The sequence below is a fragment of the Planococcus citri genome, chromosome 1 (assembly GCF_950023065.1).
Source record: "Planococcus citri chromosome 1, ihPlaCitr1.1, whole genome shotgun sequence".
NCBI lineage: Eukaryota > Metazoa > Arthropoda > Insecta > Hemiptera > Pseudococcidae > Planococcus > Planococcus citri.
In genome coordinates, this window is record NC_088677.1 from 7,277,302 (window position 1) to 7,302,609 (window position 25,308).

The following is a 25,308-nucleotide window of genomic DNA, read 5'->3' on the forward strand; positions in this document are numbered from 1 at the left end:
TTTCAGTATCTAGCTACGGATTTGGCGCTTTTTAAAATAATGATGACATTGATGACGTAATGTCAACATTTCATCATTCTACAGATATGGCCCATGGCGGCCATGGGTACCATTAATAGCTGTGATAATCACTATTTTACACTAAAAGAGTCTGAAAATGCTCAAAAAGAGCAAAAAACCACCTCGCACAATTTATTTACGAGATTTTTGCATAATTTTTAAAAATTTTCCGATAATCGATTATCGGATTTAAAATATCGATATATATCGACGGCGGCAAATATCGATATATATCGATAAATATCGATAATATCCCACCACTACAGAAAGAACCTTCATTTCGCAGGTCATCGCGAGTATCAAAACCACCAAAATGGCTTGAGAATTTTCAAAATTAAAGGAGAGTTTTGGTAATATCCCCCCTTCCAGAAAGCCCAAAGATACGTAATGTTATCGTTACTCTCCTATTGTATTTTATGCACATGTAAATATTGTACTATGTTGAATTTCGTGTAATTAAATTCAGTTTAAATGCGAGTATGTGAATTTAATGAAAGTACAATTATCACACTAACAATTATCAATGTTACAAAAACTTATATATAATGAAGATAAAAAATCGAAAAAAGGATAAAAATTAAACTATACTATACAGTATAAAGAAACAAAGGCGGATCATTTTAATAATTCTGAAAAACTAAACAAATCACGTCAGAAGAGCGACATTCGCTCTGCAGAGGTGACGACGACGTCAACGACTTAAGAATAGGAAATCCAAAGGATTTTTTGGTAACAGTAGATGGCTTTACAATGGACACCGCTACAGTTACTGATGACGATGAGTAATAAGTTGTTTCATCTTCGGATACACAGTCAGGCATCCAGGCACAACACATTTTGTGTCCTGCGAATCAAATCAATATCAAAATGAAATAAATTATCTCGGTTACAATTGGAAAACATGATTTTGTTTTGGATCGGCTTCTTGTACTCACTTCACAATAAACGGCATGATAGTACAAGGCCGTTATTACCCGCTCGCAAAGTGGACAACTTCTCGCACTCAACTTGCAACGCGTGTTATGCAGAAAAATTAGCTTCATGCGTTGGCAGCTTGCTAACCTGCAGTTCGTGTTACGGCATTTCCGCTCGTGCACCACAACCCTAATGAATCTTTGTAGAGACAGCTTCAATTCCTGAATAACACAAGCCACACAATACGCTGGTTAATTTCCTGTATTGAGGTATAAAGCATTTTATTGAAAATGACAGTACACAATACGTACTTCGTGGTTACCGTCTTCTAAATCTATAGCCAATTTAAGCATTTTATGCGGATGGTCTTCTTTAGCGAAAGAGGAAATATTAAAGAGAGACGATACGCCTCTTGCAGAACTGGATGGCACACCTGATGCGGAACCGCTCGAAATTCGTATTCGACTTTGGACTTGGCGTAATTTTAGCTGCAATCGAAACTGTTTCGCCTTCGGATTCACAGTCAGGCATCCAGGCACAACACATTTCGTGTCCTGCGAATCAAATCAATATCAAAATGAAATAAATTATCTCGGTTCCAATCGGAAAACATGATTTTGTTTTGGATCGGCTTCTTGTACTCACTTCACAATAAACGCCATGATAGTACAAAGCCGTTATTACCCGCTCGCAAAGTGGGCAACTTCTCGCACTCAACTTGCAATGCATGTTATGTAGAAAAATTTGCTTCATGCGTTGGCAGCTTGCCAACTTACAGTTCGTGTTTCGGCATTTCCGCTCGTGCACCACAACTCTAATGAATCTTCGTAGAGACAGCTTTAATTCCTGAATAACACAAGCCACACAATACGCTGGTTAATTTCCTGTATTGAGGTATAAAGCATTTTATTAAAATCACAGTAAACAATACGTACTTCGTGGTTACCATCTTCTAAATCTATAGCCAATTTATCCATTTTATGTGGATGACTTTCTTTAGTGAAACAGGAAAAATACAAAGCTCCAACTCCAGCAAAGGAGAAAAAACGCGTAAAAATAACGAGAGCCTAATGCAGCCGCTTAATACTGGTACTAACAAAGGACAAAGATCGAATTTAATAAACACTCACTATGCTACTATATGTACAAGTGATTACCATCGACCGTCGACCATGTGAGATTACTGATTACTGACAATGGGTTGCTATCTGCATATTTACAAAACCCTACATGCAACCACTCACTAGGCGTACACGTGTATGTACGCACGCAACGTGCGCGCGCATGGGGGGTAGTTTTCGAAGCAGTTCAGCACATGTATATCCTTGAAAAACGCAATCCTGCAAGCTGCTCGGTAGCCGCTTGTAGTCCGGTATATGACAATAGGAGTAATTGCACCCCCCCCCCCCGAAGATCCTACGGGACAACTTTTTTCTTAAAGGGGACGTCCTAAGGAACATTTTAAAGCAAACTTGCCAAAAAAAAAGTTGGCCTTACTTACAAAATGGCGGCCATTTTGATTGACAGGTCAGCCGAAATCACAGATTTTGCGTTTTAACATAGGACTTGCACGAACTTTTTCAAACTTTACAAAGGTAGATCGAAAGATCATGCAAAAATTTATCACCTGTCAAAATTTCAAGTGCTAAAGTGCGTTTTTCGATTTTTGGTGAATTTTTGAAAATCGAATTTAGGCCAAAAATGAGGGAAAAAATCAAAATTTTACCAAATTAACCGAGAAAGCTGAAATTTGGGATATACCCTATTTTCGACATGCCAAATCGATTGGAAACGGTTTCGACCCGTTTTGAGCAGTTCTGGAGCCTCCAGCCGATTTTTGAAACTCGAAATTCCCACAAAATTCCATCAAATTGGAGTTGTAAAGCTAAAATTTATTCTAAAAACTAATTTCAATACGTTACGAAGTACTGCAGGTGAATTTTAAGTCGTTTTGGAGCCTCCAGCGACTTTTTGAAAACTGCTGAAACCTCCAGCAGATTTTTGAAACTTTAAATTTTCACAAAATTTCATCAAAAATGGAGATGGAAAACTGAAATTTACTCTACACTCCAATTTTAACACCTTCTGAAGACGACTTCAGGTGGGTTCAAGTAATTTTAGGGCCTCCAGCGACTTTTTTGAAAATTACTGGAGCCTCCAGTAGATTTTTTAAACTTGAAATTTCCCCAAAATGTCTTCAAACTGAGATGGAAAGTCGAAATTTATTCTGCAAACTAATTTCAATACGCTACGAAGTACTGCAGGTGAATTTCAAGTCGTTTTGGAGCCTCCAGCGACTTTTTGAAAATTGCTGAAACCTCCAGCAAATTTTTAAAACTCGAAATTCCCACAAAATTCCATCAAATTGTACTTGTAAAGCTAAAATTTATTCTAAAAACTAATTTCAATACGCTACGAAGTACTGCAGGTGAATTTTAAGTCGTTTTGGAGCCTCCAGCGACTTTTTGAAAATTGCTGAAACCTCCAGCAGATTTTTGAAACTTTAAATTTTCACAAAATTTCATCAAATGGAGATGTAAAGCTGAAATTTACTCTACACTCCAATTTTAACACCTTCTGAAGACGACTTCAGGTGGGTTAAAGTAATTTTAGGGCCTCCAGCGACTTTTTTGAAAATTACTGGAGCCTCCAGTAGATTTTTTAAACTTGAAAAGTCGAAATTTATTCTGCAAACTACTTTCAATACGCTATACGAAGTTGACTGCAGGTGAATTTTAAGTCGTTTTGGAGCCTCCAGCGACTTTTTGAAAATTGCTGAAACCTCCAGCAGATTTTTGAAACTTTAAATTTTCACAAAATTTCATCAAGTGGAGTTGGAAAGCTGAAATTTACTCTACACTCCAATTTTAACACCTTCTGAAGACGACTTCAGGTGGGTTCAAGTAATTTTAGGGCCTCCAGCGACTTTTTTGAAAATTACTGGAGCCTCCAGTAGATTTTTTAAACTTGAAATTTCCCCAAAATTTCATCAAACTGAGATGGAAAGTCGAAATTTATTCTGCAAACTAATTTCAATACGCTACGAAGTTGACTGCAGGTGAATTTTGAGTCGTTTTGTAGCCTCCAGCGACTTTTTGAAAATTGCTGAAACCTCCAGCAAATTTTTGAAACTCGAAATTCCCACAAAATTCCATCAAATTGTACTTGTAAAGCTAAAATTTATTCTAAAAACTAATTTCAATACGCTACGAAGTACTGCAGGTGAATTTTAAGTCGTTTTGGAGCCTCCAGCGACTTTTTGAAAATTGCTGAAACCTCCAGCAGATTTTTGAAACTTTAAATTTTCACAAAATTTCATCAAATGGAGATGGAAGTCTGAAATTTACTCTACACTCCAATTTTAACACCCACTGAAGACGACTTCTGGTGGATTTCAAGTTATTTTAGAGCATCCAACGACTTTTTTGAAAATTACTGGAGCCTCCAGTAGATTTTTTAAACTTGAAATTTCCCCAACATTAATTTATCAAATGGAGTTGGCAAGCTGAAATTTACTTCGCAGACTACATGGTGGTTTCAAATGGTTTTGAAGCTTCCGGCTACTTTTAGGAAATTTCAATTTTCCAAAAAAACATCATACAACCTTTCAAAAAGTTGCTGGAGGCTCCAAAACGACTTGAAATTCACCAGCAGTCAACTTCGTAGCGTACTGAAGTTAGTTTGCAGAATAAATTTCGAATTTCCATCTCAGTTTGATGAAATTTTGGGGAAATTTCAAGTTTAAAAAATCTACTGGAGGCTCCAGTAATTTTCAAAAAAAGTCGCTGAAGGCCCTAAAATTACTTGAACCCACCTGAAGTCGTCTTCAGAAGGTGTTAAAATTGGAGTGTAGAGTAAATTTCAGATTTCCATCTCCATTTGATGAAATTTTGTGAAAATATAAAGTTTCAAAAATCTGCTGAAGGCTCCAGTAATTTTCAAAAAAAGTCGCTGGAGGCCCTAAAATGACTTGAACCCACCTGAAGTCGTCTTCGGAGGGTGTTAAAATTGGAGTGTAGAGTAAATTTCTGCTTCCCATCTCCATTTGATGAAATTTTGTGAAAATTTAAAGTTACAAAAATCTGCTGGAGGCTCCAGTAATTTTCAAAAAAAGTCGCTGGAGGCCCTAAAATGACTTGAACCCACCGGAAGTCGTTTTCGGAGGGTGTTAAAATTGGAGTGTAGAGTAAATTTCAGCTTCCCATCTCCATTTGATGAAATTTTGTGAAAATATAAAGTTTCAAAAATCTACTGGAGGCTCCAGTAATTTTCAAAAAAGTCGCTGGAAGCCCTAAAATGACTTGAAACCAGCTGAAGTCGTCTTCAGAGGGTGTTAAAATTGGAGTGTAGAGTAAATTTCAGCTTTACATCTCCGTTTGATGAAATTTTGTGAAAATTTAAAGTTACAAAAATCTGCTGAAGGCTCCAGTAATTTTCAAAAAAAGTCGCTGGAGGCCCGAAAATTACTTGAACCCACCTGAAGTCGTCTTCAGAAGGTGTTAAAATTGGAGTGTAGAGTAAATTTCAGCTTTACATCTCCATTTGATGAAATTTTGTGAAAATTTAAAGTTACAAAAATCTGCTGAAGGCTCCAGTAATTTTCAAAAAAAGTCGCTGGAGGCCCGAAAATTACTTGAACCCACCTGAAGTCGTCTTCAGAAGGTGTTGAAATTGGAGTGTAGAGTAAATTTCAGCTTTCCATCAAATCTCCATTTGGTGAAATTTTGTGAAAATTTAAAGTTTCAAAAATCAGCTGGAGGTTTCAGCAATTTTCAAAAAGTCGCTGGAGGCTCCAAAACGACTTAAAATTTACCTGCAGTACTTCGTAGCGTATTGAAATTATTTTTTAGAATAAATTTTAGCTTTACAACTCCAATTTGATGGAATTTTGTGGGAATTTCGAGTTTCAAAAATCTGCTGGAGGCTCCAGAACTGCTCAAAAATGAGTTGAAACCGTTTCCAATCGATTTGGCATGTCGAAAATAGGGTATATCCCAAATTTCAGCTTTCTCGGTCAATTTGGTAAAATTTTGATTTTTTCCCTCACTTTGGCCTAAATTCGATTTTCAAAAATTCACCAAAAATCGAAAAACGCACTTTAGCACTTGAAATTTTGACAAGTGATAAATTTTTGCATGATCTTTCGATCTACCTTTGTAAAGTTTGAAAAAGTTCGTGCAAGTCCTATGTTAAAACGCAAAATCTGCGATTTAGGCTGACCTGTCAATCAAAATGGCCGCCATTTTGTAAGTAAGGCCAACTTTTTTTTTGATCGGCGGGGGGATGCAATTACTCCTATTGTCATATGCCGGACTATTGGCATTGTGAACGGATTGCTGAGCAGGAGGTCTGGGTTCGATTCCCACCTGCGTCACAAATTTTTTCAACATTTTTTTTCGCGGTTTAAATTTCTACGAGTTGATTTTTATCAGAAAATTTATTTTAATCAATTTTGTTACTTTTTTAAATGAATAATGAATTTTTTTGGACAATATTGTATCGTTGTATTCGTTGTTCATGTAGTTACGGTTTTGTTGATCGATGACACCAATTCTGAAAATAGAAATTATTTATATTTTCAGAATTATTTTCAGAGACTCAGAGTTGTGTCTATGTCAATCCAATCCTGAATGTGCGAGAAAACGTTACATTTAAAAGTGCAAATTTCGGTAGCTTTTTTGACATTATTTTTGAAATTGAAAAAGTGCAATTTTCGAGTACAAGGAGGTTTTGACGGGGCAATTCGACACCGGAAACGAATTCCCCGTCCAAAAAAACCCCCCCAGCCGAAAATCCCCCTCGTTTAGACCGTAATTTTGATGAGTCATTTTTTGAGTTAAAAAGCTGCATTTTGGGGCAAAAAATGACTCATCGAAATTACGGTCTAATTGAGCTGAATTTTTGGTCAAGAGGAATTCAGCAAGTCATGACACAATTTCGGGCTCGAAATTCTTCAAAAATGATCAAAATATTTGTGATGAAAATTTTTGATGTGATGCCAAAATTTAAACCCATTTTTATGGTTCAAATCACACATTATTCAAAAAGCATAAACACATAAATTACAAAAAAGGACATTTTTGATTATAAGTGAGGATAAAGATCCCCCCCCCCCAAAAAAAAACAAAACTATAATATGGATGCATGCAAAATTATTACCTACCTCAAATATCTTAAATCTGATCACAGTTCACAAAAACACTTCCTTTAGAAATCCGGAGGGATATTTTGTATAACCGCACATGCTTCATAATCCGTTTAGAACTGGTTTCAATTTTCCACAATCTGAAATCATAATACAACACATCAGTCATCAACACAATGTAGAAAATTGAATTTCACAAAAAAATATATAAGTAAAGGAATATCAAGCAAGTAACTGAAAGCAGAATCAACATATGAACAAAGATGACATCGTTAGGAACATACAACTTACAAGATTCAGTTATCTGTAGAGGATGTTGATAAAACCAGTACAACTATAAGAATCAGTTATCTGGAGAGGACGTTGATAAAACCAAACACTTTTAAATAAGCATGATTATGAAACTCCATAACTACTCCAATCCGCATATTCTTTATTTTTCATGATCTGAAACAATGGAAAAAAGATTTAACATTATACCGTTTGAATGAAATTATCAGAACTAGATGATGTAAAAGTGAGATTAAAAAAATTAGTGAGAGCTTCTCCAATATCAACCTCTTTAATTAGAACTTGAAAGTTTGAAAACATCAATGTTTCAAGCCCACCCCCCAAACTACGTAACACCAATTGAATCAATTAGTCCAAATTATAGAAGCAGTGAAATAAACATTTACACTTACCACAATGTATCGAGTAGTCTCTTCTCCTTCATTAATATAAAACCGTGTAATTTGAGTCAAATGATTCATAATATTGTAATCATTAGGCTCTTCAGAAATAGGAAATGGGTGCAGCGAAATTCTTGGTTATTGAACCACTCAAGATTTTCACCTACACATTTTTCAACCATTCTTGATAAAGATGTCAGTTCCAAAGATGAGATCCATATTAAGAAAGTCAAGGGGACAGCAACCAACCTAGCTAAATCCACATTTTATATGGTGAAAATCAATACTTGGCAATGCTTTAATGGACAAGAGACCTGCATGAAAAGTGGAGTAATATCATTTTCTCTGTTGGAATATTCACTTTGAAAAAGGCCACCTAAAACGTTATAAAATGATGAAAGGTATCAAAAGCTAAATTTAAAAATTTAGAAATAAAGATATTGTTTCACATGTATATCCTTTATTGATGAAATGATCAAAGTTTTACATTTTCAACTTCACATACAGTATACTATATATAGGTACACAAGCCATAAAATATATGAAAGTAAATCCACACACAATAATATTCTAAAGTTATTTTGAAAAATTACATCTTAATAGTTCAACTAGGTACAGAAAATATTTTTCCCCAAATGTGTCATACATATAGAATAGACAGAAGATCACCAGATTTTTATTTTTATTATGAAGATAGCACATCATTTCTGTATTGATTGCATCATGTTGACCAAAAATACATATTACATAAATCCACAAGACGTAATGCCCAAATGTTTCAACTGTACAAAGACAAAACTGCCAAATTAACCCGAATAAATGAATTGGTGTAAGTATTTGTGAAAAATACACAGTATTTTCTCAACAGGAAAAATAATGGAGAATAAGTTGAGGAATTGTCTTTCCAAACAGATAAAGTTTTAAAAAAGAGAAAGCAAGGAGCCTATAACTATAAAACTGACAATTAAAAAAATGTTACTGTATTGAAATGGTATCATAATGAATGTGTGACCCTTTTAAATTCACATCTTAGTCTTCATCCTTTAGAAGAATTTGGGACAATAGATCCCAGTAGTTTTCCACTAAGGCATTCATATTTGAAACCTGAGGGGGGGCGGGGTTCAATTGGGTTTTTGACTCATAATGACCCCAAAGTGATGTGGCCACTAACAACAAAACAGGCAGTTTTGTGTTTCTGGATAGATTACATGCATCAATTATTAATTTTAAACTTTCTGTCGAAAATCTGTACAAATTTAACCCTGCATTCTGCCTAGAAACAGTTAATGAGGTCAGGAAAGACTTGTTGCATAGAATGTCTCAATCTTCACAAGGCCAAGGGCAGCAACAAAATAGCATTCCAGCTCCTATTCAGCAAACTCAGCATCCGCATGTTAGAAATGTGCAACAGAGCCAACCACACTGATGTATGTGGAATATGCTTTGGGCTTCAATAGCCCCTGTTCCTCGACTAGTTGTTGGTACTTTAATTACCACTACTGTTTAATGCATGTGAGCAAAAAAAATTATCATTTTTCTATCTAAAAAATTTTCATTCAGTATATTCTTTTTAACAATATTGTTTTGTTTTGTTTCATTTTGTCAAGTTAGAAAATTAAAATTTAGTTTTAAAATCATTTTCATGTTTGCTACGAATATATGGCTGTGTCTTTATAAGAGAGACATTTAATGAATATGTAATATTTAGCTATTATTTTGATCATTTTTAGACCCGCTTTTGGTTTGTTTTTTTCAGCTTCTTTGTTAGGTAATCTAAAGCATTCATTTGCTTTTAAATACTGTATGAGTAAAGTTGAAACGTTCTCAGCGGCGTATTGACTCTATTTTGAGTTTACTGAACTTGCTTATGTAAACTTTTGATTTTGTGAATATTTTCACTAATTAAAATGAAATGTTTCTGTTGGTTCACTTATTAGTTTTCAAATTTGGTTTCATTTGACCATTTTCGGGTCACATTTTGTAAATTTTTTCATTTTTGATCTATGTTTTAGAAAGATTTGACAGAGACCATCAAAATCTGTTTCAAAGCAGGGATGGTCAATGTGAATCACATTGCTGTACATCCCAAAGTTTAAATCATATTTTCCATTTACATATCAAAATTATGTTGATATCAAAATGAATATTATAAAATATGGACCTTCTTATGAGGAAAGTCAGCTATGGCTACCCGCCAGATCTCTGGCTGGCTACATCTGCACTAATATGTATTATTATCAAGTTTCAGTTTGTCTATTCATATCAATTCTTTTTTTGATTTTAATAATTGTGTTAAAGATTTTATAACCCCATAAGGTACTGGCTGAATGATGATTCCATCATAATGGATGCTCAAGAATACTGTGTAATCAGCAAGTACTATGTACCTTTGCAACCAGTGGAGAACAAGTTCAAAAGTGTACGTTGCCAGATGCCAGTTTTTCACACACATGCGACGAGAATGTTCACTAAACACCTGAAGTTTGGTAAGTAAGCTCATTTTTAATCATTTAGTCGTTTTTTTTAAAAAAAGAAAACATTCCAATGATAAGTTGTAAGTGAAAAAATATACTGAATCAATTTTTTCATCAATTATTTATAGAGCAATGGCAATGAGTCAAACCAAAAAGGAATTGGGGAGCTTCTAGCTGTAGAGGATGCAAAAAACAAAAAGGAAAAATGTTTTTATGTTTATTTAGTACCTAGTAGAAAAGAAATAGGTATCAATTTTTTTGATAATTTTTTGTGAAAATAACAGTGAAAGTGAATTAAAATGAACTGAATTAATATTTCATTAATTATCTTGGAGTTGAAAAAAAACAAATTGGGGAGGAGTTTCTAGATGTAGGGGATGTAAAAAAAACAAAAGGTAAAAATGTTTGTACATAGTAGGTAGTACCTACCTCTTGTTTCAAAAATAAACTCTTCAAAGGAATGTATTTTTTAAAAAGAAAAACTTTTTTATTTAGTTTTTTCAGAATCAGTACACCATCCAAAATCTGTCACTGGAATTGAACTTGGAAATATTTGGAAATTTTAAACACAAGAGAGATAATTGTTAATTTTTAATTGACATGTAGATATTTTCATCAGGTTAAAGTAGAACATTATGGCCTAGAATTTCCCCTCGACACCATTCATCTGGTGGAGGGGAAACATTTGTATCACATTAAACGAGGTAGATTTTGTATTTAATCTTTCTGAAGTTTTAATTATTCCAATATTACTTGTAAGTGGTTTTTTCCTCAGCATTGTCACATAACTTTGTAGATTTTCTTATATTTTTGAAGATATTTATAAATATATTTTGCAAACATTTTTCGAACATGAACCTAGAGTTTTGCCAACAGAAATCAAAAATGAGTCGGAAAATTTCCAGTACTTTTTTTTCTAAATCCATAAATTGTGTTTACATCACAGAGGAGGAAAGTATCATTGTAAATTTGTTACCAGAAATGTCTATCGAAGATATTATAGCTGTATTTAATGGGGAGAGATCACTCATTTAACCAAAAGATTATTTGAAGACTCAATTATCCATAAGGTACTGGCTGAATGATGATTCCATCATATGGATGCTAAAGAATACTGTGAAATCAGTGAATACTATGTACCTTTGTAAGGGTCGCCGAAGAAACATGGGAGCTAATTGAATCGGACTTCAATTTGGATCCAATACAAAATTTTTATAGAACAGCTTCATCACTCAAACAGAAAGTGACTAATATGATGAGAAAAACCATCAACAAAAACATATTTGCGTCAGAAAACCTTACCTACAGCTAGACTCCCATTACCATCAACGACCCAGATGGAAGTGTTGAATGAAATAGCAAATGAGTACCTAGAAGCAGCTGAAGATAACAAAGTGATGTTTGCCCTCTTTAATAGAGTTGTGTTGTTTATTATTGCCAAAATTTATAAGTTTTATAAATTTACTATGAATAATACTCTATGGCTACCAACACAGTGGCAACATTTCATATTAATGTGTAGATATTTTTATCAGGTTAAAGTAGTACAATACAGCCTGGAATTTCCCCTCAACTCTATTCATCTGGAGGTGGGGAAACATTTGTATCACATTAAAGGACAGTATTTTAAAGATTTTGGATTCAATATTTTGGAAGTTTTAGTAAATAAAAAAGTTTCAAAAGTTAGTGGTGGTGGTAGTGCTGGTACTAGTGCTGATTCTGGATTACAAAAGTTCAAGAAATTTATTCAAAATTATGAAATTGAGATGTTGAGAATTGTTAAAAGTAATGTAACATGCAATGGTGTGGGTTCATTGATCGAATTATTACAGTTATCTGAATTGAAAAAAGTGATAATAGAAGATTGTAATATAATGACAGAATCTGTTAAGCTGAGTCGGTGTACATTACAGTTTAACAAAGATCTAATTGGTGTTTTTGTAAAGTTGTCAGAGAATATTACAGTGAAAAATTGTAAATTTGATCCCTATCCGTATAGAAACAAAAAATGATCTTCAAGTTGATTAAATATAAACGTAAAGTAAGTAATTCATTTTTCTAGAATATAGGTGTATCTATTCTTGAGAAAAGCTTTTGGTAAATGCGTACCTGCTCTATCAACTTTAAGAAGATAATATTGTAGGTCAATGAACTTACTGCCTGGAATTTCAAAAAAATATTTTGATGCACTTGACAGAAAGACTTGTTTATATCATCCCAAAAATGTAAAAATTGATTACACAAAATCAGTGGTTACTTAAATTGTGGGCTCATATTATTTTGTTTGTCTACTTTTTGATATTAACTCCTAAAAGAAGGTCAATTATTGTCAGTCATTCATTTCTGCTTTTAAAAATCACATTGGAAATCTACATTATCAAAGTTGTGTTATTATTGTTTTTCCAATATCAAATTAAAAAATAAATATAGGAAGTATTTTTTTAAAATAAACGTTTAGTTATGGATTGAATATACCAATTCGCGGCCTTTGTGGGTAGATTGTTTAACCTAGTACCTATGTCCATAACTCGAGTTCAGTGAATGGTAGTCCCCCTCGCCCATTATGTATGGCACCTTATTAACCCATAAATACCACTCATAACAGGTTATACCCTTACTTTTCAACCTGTTGGCGACCTTCAACAAAAATGTAAATTTTATCAAAATTTTCTATACTTCACCCCCTTGGCAACCTTCAACGAAAATTTCAACAAAATTTTCAAAAAAATTGTCCAAGAACACAAATGTTTACACAGTGTGAATTTATCAAAAACGGACTAGATAGAACACCGATGTCCTCATAGATAAGAGAATACTAAGTGTGTAGAGCATTGATCGACCTTGGGTATTCATTGAACAAGATTGTAGTTAGGTACAATCTAACTTCATGCAACTATGGGAGTACTTTCATTATTATTTTATTTGATTTTTATAATTTGATTATAAATGATTTATATTTTTGTAAGGATAATTAATTACTTTTTAATTTGTTCAAATAAATCATCTGAAATAAATAAAAATTTGATGATTCCGATGAAACCTCCTTAAAAATTTTAAGTTATGGATACATCACAGAGGAGGAAAGTATCATTGTAAATTTGTTACCAGAAATATCTATCAAAGATATTATGGCTGTATTCAATGGAGAGAGATCGCTCATTCAACCCAAAGATTTTCTGAAGATGCAATTATCTGTAGTGTAAGTACTGGCTGAATGATGATTCCATCATAATGGATGCTCAAGAATACTGAGTACTTAGTGAGTACTACTTACCTTTGCAACCAGTTGAGAGCAAGTTCAAAAGTGAATGTTGACAGTGTTTCACACACATGCGACAAGAACATTCACTTAACACCTGGTGTTATGATGAGAGAATGCAAATGGTTACATTAAGGCGCAGGTATTGAACCCTATCACTGACAATTATTCTTATAATATGAGATTTGAATGTGACATGTGTTTAGTCAGGCTAACATCTACAATAGTCCACCCAGATTATATAGATGCAGCCTGTCTTGATTTTTGTGCAAGATTGTTTGTATATACATTACCATGTAAATGACATTAATGACATATATTCTTCAATTTTAATTCCACCTTGTGATAATTTCCCTCCTCCAAAGTGTACATTACACTGTTTAAATACTATGTAATAATATCTATGAATTGTAATAAAATTGACAAAGGTAAGATTTAAAAATATTTCACTTAGTACATTGGCTGTAGGAGTGGTCATTGTTAGTCATTGAGATATTGACAAATGCATTGTGTCAATAGTCATCATGCAGATGTCTGTTGATGACAACTACATTGGAAAATTATCCAACAGTATTAGCAAAAATGGTAAAAAATGCTCACTTGGAGTACTAAGTCAAAAATATGGAATATCAATTGGAAAATTCGGAACCTCCTAAACAGTTAAACACATAGTAATTTACCATTACACCCATCAATCAATTAATATCAAATTGGATGATCTAATTGAAAAACTGAAATTAGTTTTACCACATTTACAGAAGGACTACAATTCCACAAAGGGGAATGCATTACCTTGTAAGATATCAGTGGGTAAGTGTTCATATGGTACATTACTTTGGGAAATCATGACTTTTGGCGCAGTTCCTTATACTACCTACGACAATGCAGAAAAACTATTGCAAGACATTTGCTCAGGGTACCATATAAATTAGAAGATATTATAATGGATTAATTTCATAGTTGACTGTCTACCCCTATGGGTAAGATCAAGTCTTATTTTTTGTACATATTTAGCCACGCAATGTTATCATTTATCAAAAGTGTACAGCAGTAATAATGCTAGTACTAGAACTTGTACCCATTTGTAAGTCTAATACTAAATGTAATTTTATGTTTTGTGTTTTTTTAAAAAAAAATAGTAGTAGTTCATTATAAAATTAACAATTGTTTAAAGTACCTATATTTATGTGTTTGACATTATCATTAGTTGAAGTAGCCCCCCCCCCTCCTTACTCACTCATCACAAATCGAATCATTTACAAAACAATTAATGGTTGATACATTTTGACAAATTAGACAAATGTAGGTAGGTAGGTAGGTTTTTTTCACAAGCGAATCGAATGGAATCGTAAGTAGGTAGGCTCGGGCCTGTGTGTATGATAAGAATAATAATTCTCTCTCATTGAAATACTCTTGGATATTTTTTTTAAAGCGTCGAATGAATGGGAATTTTTGTAGCATGTTGGTACCTCAAAATTTGCATATTTTTTTGTACTTCGAATCGTCATAATTTGAAAGATATTTTTTCACAATATTTTTTATCAGTCGTATATTGTTGTTGTTGTTGTTGTTGTTTGTAGCAGTGGTGGCGAGTGTATTTTGTAGGTCGTGGCCTCCGCTCCACGGCTATGTGAATGATAAGTGAATAATTCTCTCGTTGAAATAATCTCAGATATATATTTTTAAAGTAGGTAAAGATTTTTAAATTTGTCGTCGTTGTTGTTGTTGGTTGTTATGAGTGTATTTTCCTCATCATTGGTGCAGGGTGCCAGGGGCAGGGGGTTTGGTACAGAGAAATTTTGTTTCACGTATTTCTTTTTTTGGTAAGTACCTACGTGGAATCGTGTCAGCTGCTGCATGTTGTTGGTTGTTACGAGTGTATGCTGTTGCATATTTTTACTTCGAATCAATCTGTGTTTGATATTATTGCTCAAAAAAAAAAGTACTTAGGTATTTTGAAACATTTTTTACAGCAATTGATCTGTGAGTGAATGAGTATAGGTGTTTTTTCCCTCAAATGATTCTCATTTTGATTATGAATTTGAGTGAGTGATTGAGTGAGTGAGTGAGTGAGTGAGTGAGTGAGTAGTTTTTGACGAAAGACTGATTTCTCATAATTTTAGAAAGGAAAAAAAACATTCTCACACTCCTAGTGCTGTTCCAACAGTCACGGTGCACCACAGGGTGACGTCCCTGGCAAGTTCCGTTTCTTCAGAGTTCTTGTCGGTGTCCATGCAGGGACACCCAGGCAGCCCAATTAATATACAAGATGTTTTAGACGAGCTAGGTTTAATGATTCCGGAAAGCACGTTAAACACGCCCCAGCCGAGCCCATCTGTAATTTGTTATCCAGCAGGAGGAAGCTGCGATTCGATCCCTGATAGGTTATGCAACAATCCGCACTGTCCAGGCGGGCGAGGATTGCATGGAAGAACTTGTTCTAATCTCTTAAATCATTTCTAGTCTCATTTCTAGTCTCTTAAAATTATTATCTAACTATTTTATAATTTTATGCATACATCTTTACTATATTATTATGCTGAAGACAATAACTATTATTAGACAAAATTTCATCTATTATTATTAGGTATTTATATCTACTATATAGTCATAATCTTTAACTTTCTTTCTTCTCAAAACTTTTATTTTCTTAGGAAATTTTACAAACCTTTTTAGAAAATTTATCAAATTTAGTGTAAATTTTTGTTAAATTTTGAAAATTTTTACATTTTCAAAAATTTTTATTTCCATAAAAAAATTTTCCCTAGGGGGGAGGTGTTAAGTTGCCAGCAACTACCAACTATGTAAGTTGATTAAGTTGCATATACATTGCATTTAGCGCAATTTTATTGATTGGTACAGCGTATTATCCCCTTCTTGACTCTTGTTATAAATATAGATATGACAAGCATATCCCATATCTTTATCTCCCTGTCAATCTTCATATTAACCACTGTTTTTCCTATACGTTAGATTTTTCCTTCTTTTCAAGTTAAATCAAGTCTATTTTATAGGCAATAAAATGCTGTTTTGATTTAACCTTTTCTTCTCTCTTCTGCCTTTTTCTTCTCTCCTTTCACCTCTGTCTTTTTCTTCTCTGTTTACCCTTCGGATGCATTTTTAAATTATGATCCGGGGAAAGAGGAAGATAATGTCACCATCTATAATTGAAGAGTGAAGAGAGCCTTCACTTAAAATCATAACTAGAGAAATTGTCCGATGACAGTTCTCATGTAACCTTTGTCCATAAATAGTTGTTTTAAGAAAAGCTCTCCGAGCTTATTCATTTTCGTACATACAGTTATATGTATAGTGGTGGTGAAACTTAACATCTCTTCCGAATTTCTCTCATTTTTCTAAGTTTCTAATTTTTTTAAATTCAATATTAATTCTTTTATTATATTTACAAGTGAGAATTTTTCTATAATAATTTTCGGCGCTAATTCTGAATTTCATTCACGTAATTTTACGTAATTTTGTGAATTTCTAATTTAATTTAATGTAATTTCCCTCTGAATTTTTTATTTGGTGTTGTGCGGATTTTGTATTTTTATTCACGTAAATTTCTTTAAATCAATTTGAATTTTATTTAATTAATTTGTTGTATCGCTAGTGTAATATGTCCAATATAAATTAATTAAGGTAAAATTTAATAATTATAAATAATTCTAATAAAGAGCTTAACTCATTTTAGACCAATTTATTTTGAGAACATAACACTCCCTTTGTTTTATCACAAAAAAAAGGAAATGTTTTTTTTTCCCATACAGTGTGAGATAATCAATACAATATTATCTGTTATTGTGGTAAAGTTTTATAACCCAAATGGAAAAAAAGTATCTATCTATACAAATTCCATGTATGTGATGGTGCGAACATATATTACTCAATATTATAGTTATTGTTTGCGTGTACTTAGTTGTGTCTGCTTTTATCGAAAAATTACAAAATTAAAATCATTTTCCAAAAAAATGGTGTCGCCCCCTATGTTACTCGAGTGTGCCGGTGGTGTTGTTGCCTGAAATGTCGGATCTGTAAATCATTTGCAAAAGTTTTCAATTATCAACCTGCAAAATTAAAACTTTCTTTGGTAAGAAAAAAATTTATTTTTGACAATTTAAGTTGGCAGCAAGTCTAAAAAAATTGGAATCATACAGACATGTACATGTTCACATACCTGCCATACCACCTATTTAAACATCTCAAAGATGTAAAGAAGATTTATAAATATGCGGATATTAAAACATTATTAGAAAACAGATACCAACTGGATAAGTACTTAAGTAGACACTTTAATCAGAGTTAAAGAAAAAAATATTCCAAGAAGGATCTGATATAAAATGACTATATCACAGATGTTTCTAAAATCTGCAAGCAAATCAATTTATAGTGTAAGTCACAGAGATGTTTCCCTGTTCCTTGAAATGAATTTTGTTTACTATGTTTATCTACTCTTGTTATGATTACCTTATAATGTTATAGTTTTAGGTTCTTTCTCTGTCTTTCAATCTTTATATTTTTTATGTACTTACAGTTTGTTATTTGGTTTTATCATGTTATCTTGTAACTAAGCTGCAAATTTGTTCTAGTTATAGGGTATTTGTGTGTCTTTCAATTTTTTATATTTTATGTGCATTATGTGTTATTTGATTTTGGGTTATATCATATTCATATTAATTATTATTTTTTAGATTAAAATGCTACTCAGAATTGGAGGGCGACCAAATCCCATGTATGGAAAACAGCGCGACATAAAAGAAATAAAATGTACACACCACCAAGCATGGGAAAATAATTCGTTGCGGCTATAGTCATCATAAGATGTTGGAGGATATTGCTCAGAAGAACCTGATACATTTGATAATTAGTCAGGAATTTGAAATCTTCAAAGCTTTTAGGAAGGAAATACAAATTTGAAGTTATTCTGTTCTAATTTTTCATTACTCATGTTAATAATTATTCTTATTTAGTAGAATCTTGAAAATTCATTTTATATTTTTGGCAAAAGAAATAGTTTCCCTTTTCTCCACTGAAGGAGAATGCACCTACTAAGTATGTGCCATATAAACAAAATGGAACAGATGGAAAAGTTTACCCTCACCGTAAACTGTTATACCACTTTGATTACTTCAAAAAAACGCTCAAAGACAACAGAATATTGATTGAAGAGAAAAGTGACAAAACTCCGCAGAATGCAGCGGCAGTAGAAGAAAAATAATGTCGATAATGGTACCGCTAACAATATGAATTTTAGTATAGGGAATCTAATCTGAAGGTAAATTATCATTTATTTTGATTTTCGTTTCATCAAGGAGTATTTTATTATGAAATGATTCGTTTCCCATGCAATATCATTTTTTGTCATTAAAATGCCCTATTTTTGTTGTGAAAATGCCTGTTTCTGTCATGCTAATAAATCACACTCATTACTTTACTCAGTGATTTGTGTGGTGGAAAAAATGAAAATTTAACAGTGTCCAAATGCTTGTCTTGCTTTGCTAACACTCAACATTTGAATAAAGAAATCAAACAGATTTTCCCTGTTTGAGGTCACTCATACTGTCAGTGTGATCAAAATTTCAGTTTATATGGGTAAATATGTGGTTGAATGTAAATCAATAACTCATTTTAAAAAATAACTTGATATAATGGTGGAAGCTAGAGACGGCCCTTTTCGATTATCTCATGATCCGAGTATTATGGAAAACCTAGAAAATTACCATTTAACTTGGACAGAGTGTTGGGGTATTTGGTTACAAACTGCTTGTAATTTCAAACCTTCAGATTTTTCAACTATCAACATTTTGAAACCTAGTCTCTATTGGCAGAATTCTTTTTCTGGTGATCTTCAACTACTTACTACTTATATTACTATATCTATGATTACACTATGTACTTTACTCACAATAATGATTTATATTTGGTTGAATTGACTTACGTTAATAATATGTTTAGTTGAATTGATCACAAACTTATATTCGGCTGGATACGTAATTCTGTCGTTTCATCTGAGACTCCATTTTAGTGGCAGCTTCATCTTAGTGACATACTTTTTTGACACGCTGGTCGCTGGTAGCTTCAGCAATGGATATGATAGCTGCACTGGCCAAATCAACGATTCGTGGGTAATATGTACTGTTGTTTCATCTGTGGCTCCATTTTGATGGCAGCTTCATCTTGTATTGATGTTGAAATTAACAGGACTGATCTTTTTAATTGGCAGGTTGGCAGTAGCTCGAGAAAAACTTGTATAGCTTGCAGCACATACAGAAGTGGACTGGCCAAATCAATGTTCTTGACATCTGCCTGTGCAGGGGTATCATCAATGATCAATTACAAGTACTTGTAATGATAGCACCGATTTTTCTAACTGGCTAGTTGCTGGTAGCTGGAACAATACTCGTATTGCTAGCAGTGAGCAGTGGACATGGTGGCTGGACTGGCCTATTCAACATTCTTGGCCTCTCCCCTTGTACTGGGACATCACCAATGGTCAATTCGAGTCATATGGATTGGATACTGGCGCCAGACTAGTTAGCAGCAGACAAGTGTCAACGTATTGATTCAACATCGCTCATTAGTGTACTGTAGTGAACTGCGTCTGAAGGACAAATAAACAAATATTGATTGATTTATGAGTCAAGTCACGTTTCAACAGTGATCGAGCAATCAGTCAAAATGGATTATAATTTCGCGAGAAATTCATAATATATGTGACCCTCTCTGACAAAACCGACCGTTTCGACAAAAAAAAGTGTCCAAAATAATGATGTTTAAAATGAGTTTTAAGGGTTGAAAGATCAGATTTTTGAGAAAAAAACATTTTTTTAAATTTTGTCGAAATGGTCGGTTTTGTCAGAGCGGGTCACATATACATATGTACTATTTCAATGAGAATATTTTTTGAGCATTTTTGAAGAATTTTGTGCCCAAAATTGAGCGATGATTTTTGGGATTTCCGGAAAAGTGTCACGCAATTTATGAAAATGAATTAAATATTTATACGAAAATGTTTTCCGAACCTTATTGAAGAGTACTGACACTGATCCTAAAATTGATTAGATCATGGTCATAACTTTAAGATTTTTGAAAAGTGCCATTCAATCTATCAAAATGAAAATGTTGCGAAAAAAAATAAATACTTTTACGGACATACCCGAGCAATTTTGAAGAATTTTGAGCCCGAAATTGGGGCACGATTTTTGCAAGTTTTGAAAACTGCTATCAAACTTAGTTAAAAATATGCAAGAAAAAATCAAATATCTCAACAGAGCTGGTTGTTTTGAGAATTTTCGAAGATTTTTAAGCTAAAAGTTGAATCAAAATTTTCAGGATTTTCAAACAATGTGTCAAGAAGCAATCTACCAAAACAAGTTGAAATTTCTGTAGAAAATCATCATCACTTTTGAAGAATTTTGAGCCAAAACTTCAAGTCATGATTCTCACTGGTTTTGAAGTACATGCATGAAATCCACTATTTAATTTTTTTTATTGACTTTATAGTGACTGAAAAATAGCAAAAAAGTGACCAAAAATTTGACAAAAATAGAGACCAAAATTTTGAGAAATGAGAGCAAAGTACCTAATTATATTATGTTAGTTGGGGAGCCCGCATAAGGATTCATTGCACCCCCCCCCCCACCCACGTCGAGCCACCGGGACAAACTTTTTCTTAAAGGGAGAGTCCTACGGGACATTTCTAGCCCTTGTCCTCAAAAACAAAGTGGCCCTTTATTCACAAAACGGTGGCCATTTTGATCGACAGGTCAGCCAAAATCGCAGATTTTGGGTTTCAACAAAGGGCTTGGACGAAATATTTTAAACCGTACAAAGGTAGATCGAAAGATTAGGCAAAAATTTCACCTGTCAAAATTTCAAGTGCTTAAGTGCCTTTTTTGATTTTTGGTGAATTTTTGAAAATTAAATTCAGGTCAAAAATGAGAAGAAAAATCAAAATTGTACCAAATTGACCAAGAAAGCTGGCATTTGGGATATACCCTATTTTCGACAGGCCAAATCGATTGGAAACTGTTTTAACCTGTTTTGAGCAGTTCTGGAGCCTCCAGCAGATTTTTCAATGCTCAAAATGTCCATTCAATGTTACCATAACAGAGCTGGAAATCGAAAATTTACCATCAAGTCGACTGCAGATGGGTTCAAGTGATTTTGGAGCCTCCAATGACTTTTTGAAAATTCCTGGAGGCTCCAGCAGATTTTTGAAACCTGAAATCTCCAACAAATTTCATCGAATTGAGTAAGAACACTGAAATTTACTCGGAAAACTAATTTCGATACGCTATGAAGTCGACGGGGATAGATTTAAGGAAATTTTGGAGCCTCCAGCAACTTTTTGAGAATTCTTGAGCCTCCAGTAGATTTCTGAAACTTCAAATTTGCATTGATAAAATTTCATCAAATGCAGTGTGAAGTCGACTGCAAGTAGATTTCAAGTCGTTTTGGAGCCTCCAGTGACTTTTTGAAAATTACTGGAGCCTCCAGCAGGATTTTTCAATGCTCTAAATAACCATAAAATTCTACCAAACAGAACTGGAAATCCAAAATTTACTCTTCATTCTAACTTCAACACGCTATCAAGTCGACTGCAGGTGAGTTCAAGTCATAATTATGTTTTTAAATCGATTTTTACAGGTTTTTGAAAGTGGCAACACTGATTTTTTCATCATTTGACGATTACCCTCTCAATGTACTACAATTTGAAAAAAACTTCAAAGTTCTATGTACAGGCGGAACAATTTGCATCTGAAATTTTCAGTTTTCTTACTCAATTCGATGAAATTCGTAGGAGATTTCAGGTTTCAAAAATCTGCTGGAGGCTCCAGAAATTTTCAAAAACTCATTGGAGGCTCCAAAATCACTTGAACTCATCTGCAGTCGACTTGATAGTAAATTTTCGATTTCATTTCGAGCATCGAAAAATCTGCTGGAGGCTCCAGTGATTTCCAAAAAGTTGCTGTAGCCTCCAAAAAGACTTTAAATCTACCTGCAGTCAACTACATAGTGTATTGAAATTAGTTTACAGAATGAATTTCGGCTTTCCAACTCCATATGGAGTCTCCAGCATTTTCTGAAAGTTGCTGGAGGCTCCAAAATGACTCGAACTCGCCTGCAGTCGACTTGATAGCGTGTTGAAGTTGAAATGAAGAGTGAGTTTTGGATTTCCAGTTCTGTTTGGTAGAATTTTATGGTTATTTAGAGCATTGAAAATTCTGCTGGAGGCTCCAGTAATTTTCAAAAAGTCACTGGGGGCTCCAAAATCACTTGAACCCATCTGCAATCGACTTGATAGTATATTTTTGATTTCTAGGTCTGTTTGGTAAAATTTTATGGACATTTTGAGCATTGAAAAATCTGCTGGAGGCTCCAGTGATTTCCAAAAAGTTGCTGGAGTCTTCGAAACGATTTAAAATCTACGTGCAGTCGACTTCACAGCATTTGATGAAATTTCAAGTTGAAAAAATCTGCTGGAGGCTCCAGAACTGCTCAAAACAAGTTGAAACAGTTTCCAACCAATTTGGGCTGAAGGCTCCAGGAATCTCCAAAAAGTCATTGGAGGCTCCCAAATCACTTGAACTCATCTGCAGTCGACTTGACAGTAAATTTTCGATTTCCAGCTCTGTTTGGTAAAATTTTATGGACATTTCGAGCATCGAAAAATCTGCTGGAGGCTCCAGTAATCTTCTAAAAGTTACTGGAGTCTTCGAAAAGACTTGAAATCTACCTGCAGTCGACTACATAGTGTATTGAAATTAGTTTACAGAATGAATTTCGGCTTTCCAACTCCATTTGGAGTCTCCAGAATTTTCTGAAAGTTGCTGGAGGCTCCAAAATGACTCGAACTCACCTGCAGTCGACTTGATAGCGTGTTGAAGTTGAAATTAAGAGTAAATTTTGGATTTCCAGTTCTGTTTGGTAGAATTTTATAGTTATTTAGAGTATTGAAAAATCTGCTGGAGGCTCCAGTAATTTTCAAAAAGTCAATGGAGGCTCCAAAACGACTTGAAATCTACTTGCAGTCGACTTCACTGCATTTGACGGAATTTTTACGCAAATTTGAAGTATCAAAAATCTACTGGAGGCTCCAGAATTCTCAAAAAGTTGCTGGAGGCTCCAAAATTTCCTTAAATCTATCCGCGTCGACTTCTTAGCGTATCGAAATTAGTTTGCCGAGTAAATTTCAGTTTTCTTACTTAATTCGATGAAATTTGTAGGAGATTTCAGGTTTCAAAAATCTGCTGGAACCTCCAGGAATTTTCAAAAAGTCATTGGAGGCTCCAAAATCACTTGAACCGATCTGCAGTCGACTTGATAGTACATTTTTGATTTCCAGCTCTGTTTGGTAAAATTTTATTGACGTTTTGAGCATTGAAAAATCTGCTGGAGGCTCCAGTAATTATTTCCAAAAAGTTACCGGAGGCTTCGAAACTACTTAAAATCTACGTGCAGTCGACTTCACTGCATTCGATAAAATTTCAAGTTTAAAAAATCTGCTGGAGGCTCCAGAACTGCTCAAAACAGGTTGAAATAGTTTCCAATCGATTTGGCGTGTCGAAAACAGAGTATATCTCAAATTTCAGCTTTCTTAGTCAATTTGGTAAAATTTTGATTTTTTCCTCATTTTTGGCCTGAAGATTTTCAAAAATTCACCGAAAATCGAAAAAGGCACTTTCGCACTTGAAATTTTGACAGGTGATAAAGTTTTGCCTGATATTTCGATCTACTTTTGTACGTTTTGAAAAATTACGTCCATTTTCGGCCATTTTGAAAAACTTTGAAATTCCACAGCTTTACCAAAAAAAATCGAAAAAATGTCCGGTTTGCGTCATCCGTCGTCATTTGATGACCTCTAAACATGATCTGATTTTGAAAAAAAAATCGAAGACCCCTAGTGCAAAAATCCGCCAATTTGGTGTAAAATGACTCGACTTTAATTTTTTTTTTAAATTTTATTATTGAGTATTTTGCACCCTATTTCATCACAAGAATAACTGCACCCTTTCAGTTTAAAATGATTGGACTATCAATGGTAAATCGAAATTTAAAGAAAAAAAAAGCGAAGGTGTTACTGAAACAAAATATTTACCAGAATTGATGAGATGGAAGCAGTAGCCTGTAGCAGCAACAGCAGCAGTTGTTGATTGGCAATATACAATTTCGTTTTTTGATATCGACATCGTTTTGCTCTTCTTTGGGTTCATTTTCGCGACTGACCATTACTTTACTATCTGCACAAATTTAAACAAAAACAAGTACATTAGTCGAGCAAAAACGCCATAAAACTACGAGTAAGTATTTTGCACACGTGACACGTACGAGTATAACTATGTAATAATCATTTAACTAATAATTCTATTTGTAGTACGAAACAACAACTTCACGCTCAAATAAACGTCACCCAATTTCTCGAATCTCGATACACGATACGATAACCTTTGAAAAGTACATAATGCCACTTATAAAAAGATCAAAATAACACGTACCAAGTATTTGCAAACACGATTGACTTTTTTTTCTCTCTCGTTTGTTATGCAAATTACGCTGAAAATACGTACACTACATCATCGAGTTCCTATACTACCTACGTAGTACGTACAAGTAGCGTTCTTTGGACTCCCGATACTAGCAAACGAGTCGTTAAGTTTTGAAAAAGAAAAAAAAGAGAAGAAAAAGTCTTAAAATTAATGAGCAGTACGTACGTACTACGGAGAGAGAATCGTTGCATTAACGAATTTCAAGGGCGATAAGACGAAATGACGAATTAATTTA

General features: G+C 33.8%; 1 protein-coding gene across 5 annotated transcripts in view; it reads right to left on the bottom strand.

Annotated features, from left to right (window-relative positions):
- Positions 1–526: 526 nt before the first annotated feature.
- LOC135846356 (histone lysine acetyltransferase CREBBP-like) overlaps positions 527–25,308 on the bottom strand; it is a 34,866-nt gene continuing 10,084 nt past the window's right edge. For 2 of the 5 annotated variants that reach the window (XM_065365401.1, XM_065365410.1), the window contains exons 2-10: positions 24,626–24,767; positions 7,804–20,125; positions 7,412–7,567; positions 7,139–7,260; positions 1,911–2,067; positions 1,621–1,821; positions 1,287–1,529; positions 996–1,196; positions 527–904 (exon numbers count right to left, since the gene is read on the bottom strand). In XM_065365401.1, coding sequence (XP_065221473.1) covers positions 827–904; positions 996–1,196; positions 1,287–1,529; positions 1,621–1,821; positions 1,911–1,952 — 765 coding nt within the window. In that variant the 5' untranslated portion in view covers positions 1,953–2,067; positions 7,139–7,260; positions 7,412–7,567; positions 7,804–20,125; positions 24,626–24,767 and the 3' untranslated portion in view covers positions 527–826. Of the gene's footprint in view, positions 905–995; positions 1,197–1,286; positions 1,530–1,620; positions 1,822–1,910; positions 2,579–7,138; positions 7,284–7,411; positions 7,659–7,803; positions 20,126–24,625; positions 24,768–25,308 lie in introns of those variants that run through there. The other 3 variants (XM_065365428.1, XM_065365437.1, XM_065365419.1) reach the window with 3 other exon arrangements.